This window comes from Guyanagaster necrorhizus (genome assembly GCF_019112545.1).
Source record: "Guyanagaster necrorhizus MCA 3950 unplaced genomic scaffold BT62scaffold_20, whole genome shotgun sequence".
In the NCBI taxonomy this organism is placed as follows: domain Eukaryota; kingdom Fungi; phylum Basidiomycota; class Agaricomycetes; order Agaricales; family Physalacriaceae; genus Guyanagaster; species Guyanagaster necrorhizus.
This window is the reverse complement of record NW_025064899.1, coordinates 744,879-753,475: the sequence shown is the minus strand read 5'-3', so window position 1 is coordinate 753,475 and position 8,597 is coordinate 744,879. Positions and strand designations below refer to the sequence as shown.

At 56.1% G+C, this 8,597-nt stretch overlaps 4 protein-coding genes across 4 annotated transcripts in view; 3 read left to right on the top strand and 1 right to left on the bottom strand.

Annotated features, from left to right (window-relative positions):
* BT62DRAFT_981884 (uncharacterized protein) overlaps nucleotides 1-569 on the bottom strand; it is a gene marked incomplete at both ends in the record, with an annotated part of 1,295 nt that extends 726 nt beyond the window's left edge. Inside the window, 2 exons of the mRNA XM_043189641.1 lie at nucleotides 34-247; nucleotides 316-569. Of these exons, the coding sequence (XP_043037483.1) occupies nucleotides 34-247; nucleotides 316-569 (468 nt within the window). The remainder of the gene's footprint in view (nucleotides 1-33; nucleotides 248-315) is intronic.
* A 106-nt stretch (nucleotides 570-675) lies between these two features.
* On the top strand, nucleotides 676-3,466 carry BT62DRAFT_901642 (uncharacterized protein; the record flags this gene model as incomplete). Its single annotated transcript, XM_043183468.1, has 6 exons — nucleotides 676-918; nucleotides 944-1,336; nucleotides 1,388-2,878; nucleotides 2,931-3,005; nucleotides 3,063-3,087; nucleotides 3,141-3,466. The coding sequence occupies 6 exons, from the start codon at nucleotides 676-678 to the stop codon at nucleotides 3,464-3,466; spliced, it is 2,553 nt and encodes an 850-aa protein (XP_043037482.1).
* A 573-nt stretch (nucleotides 3,467-4,039) lies between these two features.
* On the top strand, nucleotides 4,040-5,905 carry BT62DRAFT_921613 (uncharacterized protein; the record flags this gene model as incomplete). Its single annotated transcript, XM_043184328.1, has 2 exons — nucleotides 4,040-4,608; nucleotides 4,693-5,905. The coding sequence occupies 2 exons, from the start codon at nucleotides 4,040-4,042 to the stop codon at nucleotides 5,903-5,905; spliced, it is 1,782 nt and encodes a 593-aa protein (XP_043037481.1).
* Nucleotides 5,906-7,157: 1,252 nt separating this feature from the next.
* BT62DRAFT_995735 (uncharacterized protein) lies at nucleotides 7,158-8,415 on the top strand. Its single transcript, XM_043190540.1, has 4 exons — nucleotides 7,158-7,498; nucleotides 7,683-7,763; nucleotides 7,800-7,967; nucleotides 8,204-8,415. Exons 1-4 carry the CDS (start codon nucleotides 7,405-7,407, stop codon nucleotides 8,395-8,397), a joined length of 537 nt encoding a protein of 178 aa, XP_043037480.1. The 5' UTR covers nucleotides 7,158-7,404; the 3' UTR covers nucleotides 8,398-8,415.
* The last annotated feature ends 182 nt before the right edge of the window (nucleotides 8,416-8,597 follow it).

Sequence of the window (8,597 nt, the reverse complement as noted above, 5' to 3'; positions counted from 1 at the left end):
CCCTCCCTCCCCTCGCCCTCGCCCCTCCTGCACCTCCAACCCCTCCCGCATCTCCCTCCGCACACAAGCCTGCTCCGCACCGACGACCATCCCAAGCGTGCCCACCCCGACGACCCCCCACCAGAAGCCCGACGCAGGGACGCGGCCCGCATAGTACGTCGTAAGGACGAGATGGTTGAAGAGGAGCGTGAGGGAAAAGTCGAGGATGAGCCGGGGGCGGCGGATGAGGAGGGTCAGGTAGGGGATGCTGCGAAGACGTGTGTTGGTTAATCAAATAATCAAACGAGGCGGAGTTGGTGGGGGGGGGAGACGCACTCGAAGCAACACGCAAAGACCCAACAGAACGCGACGACCCACCCGCGCGTCGGGTCGGACATCTCGCGCCAGTCCATGATCATGCCGACGTTGGAGGGCCCGCCGGTGTACTCGAGCGCCTGGGGGTCCGCGAAGAGCGTGAGGAGGGGCGGGGTGAAGAGGGAGAGCGTGAGGTAGTGGAGCGTCTGCATCGACACGATCTGGGATATGAGCAGGAGGGGATCCCAGTTTGCGTTTGGGGCCGGTTTCGCCATGGCATTTGGTAAAGAAGTACCTTACCTAATTTAGATGCACAGCCACGCCATGGCTGGGTAGCGAATTCAAACTCCGATTGTAGTAATTGTAACTTGGACGCTGGCGATGACCAGCTACGAACGACTGGGACAAGACGAAGATGAGGAAGATGCGGTTACGCTTGCAGAGTCTGTTGCTACTACGCGTTCTGTGAAACCGCCGATATATTATGATTCTGGACCGTTTGATGTTCCTAGTTCTGAGGACGAAGAGGAAGAGGAAGAGGAAGAGGATGTGGATGTGGATGTGGAAAAGGATCTGGGGAGAAGCATCACTTCCAAAGTACGTCTTTTGTTTATGCTGGTTTGTGTGGTGTGCTACAATTGGTGGGTAGAGGAAGCGAAGCTCGGCGTCGCTCAAGTTCCTCGTTACGACGCTGGGGGTGCTGGTGAGCCTAGCGACGGTCATAGGGGTGATAGCGGCGCATACGTATGTGGGGAGCGTGTATCGCCTGCCGGGCGTGAGGAAGGTGACGATGGAGCATGTGTTTAATGGGACGTTCTGGGCGGAGGAGAGGAGGGTTGCGTGGGTTGGGGAAGCGGGCGACGGCGTGTTCAGCGTCGTGGAGGATGGGGAGATCAGGCTCGTGGATTTGGGGAGGAATGAGACGAGGGCGCTGGTGAGGTTGGAGGACGTTAGGGATGGGCAGGGTGCGACGCTGTGGTTTTGGGATTGGAGGCTCTCCCCGGATATGCAGTATCTTTTACTCAAGGCTGATTATCGCAAGGTGCGCAGAGCTTGTTCTATTACTAATCATCGTACGCTAACGCCTAGCTAGCAATGGCGCTGGTCAAGTTTCGGAACGTACTACGTACACTCTATATCTGAAAAATCCACATGGCGAATCGGGAGTGGACCGATGGCATACGCGACATGGGCACCGACAGGACACGCCATCGCGTACGTCGAGTCCAACGACCTGTACGTCCTCCCCGTGCCGTCGGACCCGTCGTCCGTCGTGCGAGTCACGCGCACGGGGTCCACGACGGTCTTCAACGGCGTCCCGGATTGGGTGTACGAGGAGGAGGTGTTCGGGGGCAACCATGCGCTGTGGTGGTCCCCCGCGCCGGCGCGGAAGCTGGCGTACTTGAGTTTCGACGAGACGGAGGTGCCGGTGTACAAGTTCCCGGTGTATATGGATGGGAAGGAGGTCGTGCCGTACCCTGGCGAGGTGAGGATGCGGTATCCGAAGCCGGGGTATGCGAATCCGACGGTCGGGGTGTGGGTGTGGGATGTTGAGCGGGGGGAGGCGGTGCAGCTGGATGTCGGGGAGGGAGGGGGCGTGGTGCAGGAGGTCAAGTGGGTGGGGGAGAGGGAGGAGTTGTTGGTGAGGGTCGTTAATCGGAATGCGGATGAGGGGAGGGTCCTGTATTTTGATTTGGCGAAGGGGACGGAGGGGACGGTCGTTCGGAGGCTCGGGAGGGAGGGCGAGGAGGGGGACGAGGGATGGATCGAGCCTGGCCAGACGGTCTTTTCGCTTGCGGATGGGTATTTGGATATTGTCCCCACGAGCGACGGGTGGAACCATGTTGCGCTGTTTAGCCCGGCGAATGCGACCGAGCCGGTGTGGTTGACTGGCGGGGAGTGGGAGGTCACCAGTGGGATCAAGGGTGTGGATTTGAACAAGGGCTTGGTTTATTTCGAGGCGGCCGCTCCGTCCAGTGTCGAGAGGCATTTGTATGCTGTTGGTTTGCATGGAGGTGCCGTGCAGGCTCTTACGGATACCACCGCCCTTGGATATTACTCGGCGGATTTCTCTCCTGGGGCGGGCTGGTATCTGCTAAGCTATCGCGGGCCGGACGTCCCGTGGCAGCGCGTCGTCAATGCTGGGAACCCAGCAAACTCGTACGTGTTGGAGACCAACGAGCGACTGGGGAACGTCTCGCTCGAGTATGAGTCGCCGACGATAATCTATTCCACTATTGAGGTGGACGGTGTCGTGATGAACGCCAAGGAGATCAGGCCCCCGCATATGGACGATTCGGGCCGTACAAAGCATGCAGTGCTCTTTCGTGTCTATGGGGGCCCGAATAGCCAGCTGGTGGACGTCAAGTGGGAGAGGGGAGGGTGGGACGAGTATCTGGCGTGTGGGATGGGGTATGTGGTCGTGCTGGTGGATGGGCGGGGTACGGGGGCTCGGGGGCGGGGCTTGAGGGGTGTTGTGAAAGGACGGCTTGGGGAGCTGGAGACGCGCGATCAGGTCGGTGCTGCTAGGCTGTGGGCAGCGAAGGAGTATGTTGATCCGAGGAGGATTGGTATTTGGGGATGGGTGAGTTGATCTTGGGTTGCTTCGATATTTGATTGGTGGTTGATTCTGTTAGTCATATGGGGGTTTTGTCAGTGCGAAAGTTGTGGAAGCGAATGCGGGGGTGCATTCATTGGCTATGTCTGTTGCTGTGAGATTTTTTTTTTTTTGGGATTTGATTGGTTGGTGCTGATGATTGGCTGGGCAGCCTGTTACGAGTTGGCGGTTGTATGGTATGTCCGTTTATCATCATTATCATTGTCTATTTCTGATAACTCGTTGATAGACTCTATTTACACGGAACGGTATATGAACCTCCCTGCGCTCAACCCGGCTGGGTATGCTGCGAGTGAGATATCGAACGTGACGGGCTGGCACGGCGTCGATTATCTCCTCGCGCACGGGAGTGCGGATGATAACGTACATTTTGGGAATTCGGCTAGACTGTTGGATATGTTCACGGATGGGGAGGTGCGGGGGGTGTGGTTCAGGATGTTTACGGATAGCGACCATTCGATTAGTAGACGGGGCGCGAAGAGGGAGGTGTACGAGTACATGACTGGGTTCTTGGCTGACAAGTGGGGTAAGGGTGGGAGGAGGCGGGGTTGGTAATAAACTAATAAAATATGATAATTTGTTATATTTGTTCCGAGCGAACAAAGTCTGGACTCTGGTTACTGGCCGCTGCCAACGACCAATGAGGAGGGGGGAGGGGGTTATTTTTGGAAGGGCCAATGAGGGGAGGGCACTTCCCGTGCTGTGATTCGTCCGGGCGACCCGTCAGAATGGGGGAACGACATTCTCTTGTCATTGGTGGAGGGTGGTGATGGGTGATTGGATCCAGCCTTAGAGAGAAAGAACGAGATTGCCTGGAACCTTGCAACTGGCCAGACCTGATAGCCGGGGCTGTCCACTCCGCCGTGATGAAGGGGGAGAGGGGGGGTGGGCGCGGACGGGGGGGGGTCTCGATGGGATGGGATGGGGGGGGGACAGGCAACTGCCGAGCCAATGAAATCAAAGTGATCGGGGTGAATCTAGGCATCCAGTCTGGGCCAGGATTGGAATGCACATCCTGAGCGGCTCGAATAAAAAGGCCCTTTTTTTCCGTGAGGGTGTCAGACAAGTAACCCATCCTCCCTCCCTACCCTCCCTCCTTCCCTACATACCCATCCCTCCCGACCAGAGATGATAACCACGACGACGAAGAAACGTCCCCGCCCAAAAGGGTTATGGAAGGCCCGTGTAACCGCGCCACGTTGCCTTGTCCCTGATAGGAAACTATCCCCTGCGGACGACTCCTCTGATACCGACCACCAGTACGACTGGGCGTCTTGTTCTTCTTCCACCTCCTTTCCGTCCCCTTCGTCCTCTACGAGATCGCTTTCACCTGAACCTAGTAACACCCTACAACCGGCGAGAGAAAGCGGCTGGACGAAACGTACGCGGATTATGGATACGACGTCGACGGCGTTCGTGGGGGCGCAGACTGAGGCCCGCAAGACGTGTGATTTTGAGGATTGGATGGACTTGAAGGATTTGTTTGCTAAAGCGGCGGAGCAGTATGAGGGAGGGACCCCTGCTGAGGCGCTGCCCCTGCTGAGGGGAGTCGTGCATGAGTGCCATAGGTTTTTGATCTTTTACCAGGACCCGTCGGTCCTTTTCTCGGCGCCGAAGACAGAGGGGGTCGAGAAGGAGAAGAAGGAGAAAGAGAAGGAGAGGGATTGGAATATTGAAAAGTCGACAGTGAGGAAATGGTGCGCTCTTTTTTCCCCCCTCCCTCCTGTCTTTTGGTTCCCCCCTTGTTCTAATTTCTTTTTTTTTTTTTTTAAAAAAAAAAGTAAATGCGTCGAACTACCGACAGCCTTCCATGCCATCCTAGGCACGGCACTGTTCCTCTTTGGCAACCTCATAGCGCAAGACGGGACGCTGGCCCTGCCGGGAGAGCCGAGTCTGCCGACGCCGTACTGGCTCGCAGCGCTTGACGTCTTCGAGACTGGGGAGAACCTCCCCTCGCGGGTGAACGGCACGGGGTGCGACGCCCCGGAAGACTGGCGCATGGCTATCGTGTGGGGGCGGACGCTTGTGTGTATAGCGGACGAGGCGATCTCTGGCGGGGTGGTGGGCGGCGGCGGGTTCGTCGACGACGACGAGCCCGTGTGGCCGCCTGAGAGCCCGTTCTCCGCCATCGCGGCGAGGAGGCCGCCGGTGACGAGGCGGATGACGCTGGGGAGTGCGAGCCCGAATGATTTGATGGTGTTGGCGATGGATCAGTTTTCGCGGGGGATCTTCCATATGCCGCATCCGCAGCATGTGGGGCCTGCTGCTCCGTATATTGTCAAGGCGGTGGGTGGTGGCGGTGGGAGTGCCGGAGGGGTGGAGGGATTGACGACGCCGCTTTCGACGTGCTGTAGTGCTGCGGCTGCGACGAAGCCTTGCCAACATCAGCATCAGCATCAGCATCAGCATCAGCATCAGCACCATAACCAGCACCAGGCCCAACCCCAGCCACAGCCTGCACAGGCTCCGCATAAAACATTCCCCGAGGCATTCAGCCGTGCTAAAGAGCTGTATACGATCGCTTCAGAGGTTCTGCTCCTCGCTGAGAAGCTCCCGCGGCCGGACGAGCGGCAGTACTGGGCGTCGTGGGCGGACAGCGTGTTCAACCAGATGAAAATGGAGGCTGATATGGACGCATGGCGGGGACCGATCACGCGTGCGCGGGGGCAGTGTTGGTTGATCGTGGGGAGTGCGCGAGCGGACGAGATTGAGGATCGGGTGGGTGCGGGGGACGTGGATGTGCTGAGGAGCGAGGAGGCGGAGGAGGCGAGGGAGGGGTTGGGGAGGGCGGTGGGGTTTTTTGAGAGGGCGAAGGTTGTTGGTGCGTGTGGGGAGGTGGGGGAGGATGCGGAGTTGAGGAAGATGTTGGTGGAGGCGTTGGTTACGCTGGGGAATTTGGAGAGGGATGGGAGGGTTAGGGAGGAGTTGTATAAGAGGGCTGTTGTTGAGGGCGGGGAGGACTTGGGGTTGGATGGGATGGATGTTGATGAGTAGTACTGGGCTGGTGCTGGTCTGTGTTTTCGTTTTTTTTTTCCCGGCATCCTTCATCCTCGCATCAACCATTGTACTATTATGCATGCATTATCAACGATATCAATACTATTGCATTTTTTTCTCTGTGACTTGTGCTTTCGAGGCTGGTCCGTATCGTTTGCTTGGATATGTACTCTCGCACTTTTGGGTGTGAACGCGGGTCCTATGCTTATGCTTATGCTTATTCGAGTTGTCGGATCTCTCACACTTTCAAGCCCCGTCTCTATTGGTTGCAATGTGCCTTTTGTGAAGCTTCCCCCCCCTCCTCCCCGCGTAGGTTTGTACGTCCCACCGGATGTAATTCTCTGCAGACGGGTCCTATGCCAGGGTTGCATTATTTCATTTTCAGCCGAGTCTGCACGTCATCTGCCATGCTGCTCGACTAAGCTAGCCTAGAAATTTAAATTTGGTTTTTGGCTATCCTTTTTTTTCTTTTTTTCACCGACGTCCGCCGTTATTGGCTGCGAGACACTAACTACTCTTGCTTTGAGTGAAAAAATTTTTTTTCTGTAGACGGATGATTTGCCTATCATTTGCGAGCTGTTGAGAAAAGAAAAAAAAAACACACACGCACACGCACACACACGCCGAGGTCGAGGTCGAGTCCACCACACTGGGCATGGTCTAGTTTCATTTCGCAAAAGTTGTATCGCCTCATTTTATTTTATTTTATTTCCCCCCCCTCCCCACCCTACTCCTCTCGGCGCGTGTGTTTTCTCTTCATTCCCGGAGCCCTCGGCAGAGTCCCTTTTCTCCATTGGCTTAGGCTTACGTCTCAGATCTCTCTATCTCCCGAAGTCCACAAGTCTGGAATCTTGAACACAGAACACGGAAGACAGAACAACAGAACAGAATCTGATTGGGGCGCCCAGGCCTAGATGATGACGACGGTACTTCTCAGACGGATCCACCTCAGGGGGACCGGGGGGGTGGGGGGGGGGGAAGCGTCATCGGGGCTTTTAACATTCAACCATGGGGGCAGGCGCGGGTGTAATCAACTCAACCGTGGTGGCACCTACGTGAACGTGAAACATGAACAGCAGCTGGTCTCGGCTCGTCACGTTCGAGACTGGATGAGCGGGTAGGCTAGAAGATGGCGATGGCGATGCGAAAACCTAACCATCTTACCATCACAAGATGGGGGGGCGCGAGTCGAGACTGCTTTATGATATATACATGGAGCTCCGTTCTCAGAACCACCCCCCCCCCCCCCCGGAAGCGCTACCGTCGCCACCATCACGCTCCTCCAGGCACCACCCAATGAGAATGAGGTCTTTTAGCCAATGGGAGGGATTCGGATCTTGGGGGAGGGGGCCTGGGGGGGAGATCCAGCGGACAAAGGGGAATCTCCGTTCCCTCCCCCCTCCAAACCCACATACAAGTTCCGGTAACCTAGGGAATCTGGAACCCCAATACGTTTTGGGTTGGGCCTGGGTGAGAGAAATCTTCGGAATCTGGAAATGACCGGTAACCAAAACGGTGGAAGGATTACTACTCTCGTCGGCAACTCAGAGGAAGAGGGAAAAAAAAAAAAAAAGAAAGAAAAAGTCGAAAGTATCCATTCGTTTGTCAGTTTGTCGTAGAGAAGTGGCTGGCTGATGCCCCCCCTCCTCCTCCCTTCCGTCATCGGTTGGGGTCTCAACTCAACCTAGAACCTGGGAGGGGCGCAAGGATGTGGGGATCTGGAACCGATTGATGGACTTGGTTTTTTTTCCGGAACTGAGACGCTGGCTCTCAGGAATCTGTGCGGGATCTGGAATGACCCGACCCGACCCGACCCCGGTAACCAAAATCGTCGAACAGCCAATGGCCAATGAACGTGTGTGGGTGGGACGAAGGAATTAACTCAACCAAGAGGAAGGCCACTCCGTCTCGGGTAGAGACCATTGCGTAGCAAGTGGCGCATACTACCTACCTACCTACCACCCTTCGTCCTGGCCTGGACCTGAACTCGAGATCCTAGGAATCTGGACGCGTTCCTCTTTCTCTCTCTCGGCGTTGTCATACCCCGAAGGTGGCGAGTGTGCGTGCCTAGGTATCGGTAACCAAGACGCACGCGAGCAAAATTTGGGACAACCAACGCGAAGGAAGGCAACGCATATACATATACGTCAGGTAGAGAACGTTCCGCGCCGCTGATAGACCTCGTATGTACTCTCTCTCTCTCTCTCTCAGACCGCCACAATAGCTGTGTCTGAATAACTAAGACTAAGCCTAACGTCTGCTGCTTCGGGCTTTGCTGTGAATAACGCCGTCAAGTGGAAGTCGTCGTGGCGTATAAGGTCTTCGAGAAACGGCTAGTTCGTCGCCACGGGATCTTGGATGGGAGAAGGATACATGGTTGGTTGCCGCTTCTCCACGAGATCTTGGACCGGGGAGGAGAGAAGCAACAGCCGGTAACCAAACACACACGAAAGGTTGGAAAGTTTGAATTTTTGGGAACGCCACAGTAAGGATACATTAAATTTCCGAGTCTAGACCCCACGCACGCATGAAGTTGAACGGGTTACCAGCGGAACACACTCGAGAGAGGAGATCCTGCAGGGAAGATTCAGAGTTCAGAGGGGGAAATCTGCGAAAAGAAAAGAACCCCCCCCCCACCCCACTTCTCCGGTAATTGGCCGGTAACCAACGACACGCGAAATTCATAAGT

Bases quoted from the DNA above. Each gene is read 5' to 3' on its own strand.
- BT62DRAFT_995735 (XM_043190540.1), top strand. From the start codon at position 7,405: ATGACCGGTAACCAAAACGGTGGAAGGATTACTACTCTCGTCGGCAAC. The intron at 7,764-7,799 runs GTGTGTGGGTGG...AACTCAACCAAG, and splicing joins ACAGCCAATGGCCAATGAAC to AGGAAGGCCACTCCGTCTCG. The intron at 7,968-8,203 runs GTGCGTGCCTAG...AACGCCGTCAAG, and splicing joins ATACCCCGAAGGTGGCGAGT to TGGAAGTCGTCGTGGCGTAT.